This window comes from Marmota marmota, unplaced genomic scaffold (assembly GCF_001458135.2).
Source record: "Marmota marmota marmota unplaced genomic scaffold, marMar, whole genome shotgun sequence".
NCBI classification, from domain to species: Eukaryota; Metazoa; Chordata; class Mammalia; order Rodentia; family Sciuridae; genus Marmota; species Marmota marmota.
This window is the reverse complement of record NW_025999932.1, coordinates 36,343,984-36,345,757: the sequence shown is the minus strand read 5'-3', so window position 1 is coordinate 36,345,757 and position 1,774 is coordinate 36,343,984. Positions and strand designations below refer to the sequence as shown.

Here is a 1,774-nt window from a genome sequence, read left to right as displayed (position 1 = left end):
GCCCCCCGGGGGCGCCTGGACCATCCCCCCAGCCCCACTCCTGCTGTAGCAGCTGCAGAGTCTGCAAAGCCACCATTTGATGGCTGATGGAGGCCACTAAGGGCGCAGGGCTGGCCATAGCCTCCGTTGGTTGCTCTGCGCTCCGCGTGCAGGTGGAGCAGAAGCGAGGGAGGCGGGGGGCGTTTGGGGTCGCCAGGGTCACATTGCCTAAACCGCGGCTCCTGGGCCTCTGCGTCTCAGCGTGTGTGGTCAGCCGCGCCCCCGCGCTGGCAGCTGGTGACCCGCTCTGGCCCCTGCATTCGCTTCAAATCCAAAAGGGCTTGTTCTGACCCAAGGCTGCCTGGAGCGCTGCTCGGTGTGCACTTGAATATCAGCCAAATGCTGAGCGCTGCTTCTCCCTCCTCTCCAGGGCTTTGATGGGAAAACGTGCTGCTTTGTGCTGGTGCATCTATCAGCAGGGATACCCCGCCCCCTTCTCCTTTGAAGGATGCCTGCCAAATGACCACTTATACCCGGGCTGGGGGTGCAAAAGACCCACCCAGTTGCCAAAACGTGAAAAGACCCAGCAAAACTCGAAAAGGAAGACTGTGCCTGGTTCTGCCCCGCCTCCTTCCAACCCTAGCGGCGTTTTCAGTAACTTCTTGCGATATCCTTCGAGGCCCCTTGTACCCCCAAACAGAAGATGGACTTTTGTATCCCAAAGTCCTGCCCTGCCCCTAGTTTTGCTCCCTGCCCATGGACACCGACAATCTGGCGGCTGAAGTGGCATTCTGGCGCACAGGTGCATCCTGCTCCTAAATCCCAGGCCTGGTACTGCCCAGATGAGGAGTCTCAATGGTTTTGTGTCAGATTCCCAAAGGACTCAGGCAGCAAGGTTGAAGCTAAATCCTTTTATGAGCCGTGAACCCAGGGACAGCTGTACAAATAGTTACTGTTTTTAATTAAACCAAATGTGGCTACTTCCTTAATTTAGGGGAAAGGACTGGCAATTTTATGCTTTGACAGATTATTAGAAAACACCAGTGTATGATTGCACTTAGGAAAAAGAAGACATTTAAGGGAAATAGAAGGGAGAATTGTCCCAGAGCAACAGCATTTCTGCTTTCTTCCCTCAAGGAAAATCATGGCCCAGCAAAGCAGGGGCAACAGAAGGACCAGAGATTGGGATTTCATTCTTCCTTGACAAGGGAGAGTCCTGCTGGGTCAACAACTCTGAATGGAAAAGCCACCCCACTGGGTCTATTAGTGCAGAAGGGTAATCCTAAGAGATATGGGGGTGAGGCCAGGCGTGGGGTTCTTTAAGGGTTCTTTAACTCTGAATTAGTATGACCCCATATAATCCTCCCCACCCTCCAGCAAAGGTTCCTTCTCATTCTCAATGTTTTCCTAGCCTATGAAAACAAATCCAAATGCCAAGGTAAAGAAAACCTTTCTTAAGCAAAAACGACTATGTTCACACTAATTATAACTTAAGTAGAAATGCATGTCTGTGCATTGACAGAAAGGAAATTACTTTGGAGGGAAGTAAATAGTTTAATGTTGATTAGATTCTCTTGCCATGAAGTTACTTAAGTTCAGAATAAAAAAATACAGAAACTCTTCCTTATGTATTTACTTATTTTTTAGTCCTCAAATGTTGAAGTGCATTAGGTTCAGCAGAGACTAACTGGGAATAGCACAAACTAACTCCTAATTTTCACAGAGCATCTCAGATCTCTAGGGGTGCTCCTCTTTCCCAACACACAGGAAATCCAGTTTCAAGGGCTAACCCCTC

General features: G+C 49.7%; 1 protein-coding gene across 1 annotated transcript in view; it reads right to left on the bottom strand.

Annotated features, from left to right (window-relative positions):
• Dleu7 (deleted in lymphocytic leukemia 7) overlaps window positions 1-560 on the bottom strand; it is a 16,119-nt gene extending 15,559 nt beyond the window's left edge. The window contains 1 exon segment of the mRNA XM_015484023.2: window positions 1-560. This exon segment is cut by the window's left edge and continues 27 nt beyond it. Within this exon segment, the coding sequence (XP_015339509.1) occupies window positions 1-118 (118 nt within the window). The 5' untranslated portion in view covers window positions 119-560.
• Between the last annotated feature and the right edge of the window lie 1,214 nt (window positions 561-1,774).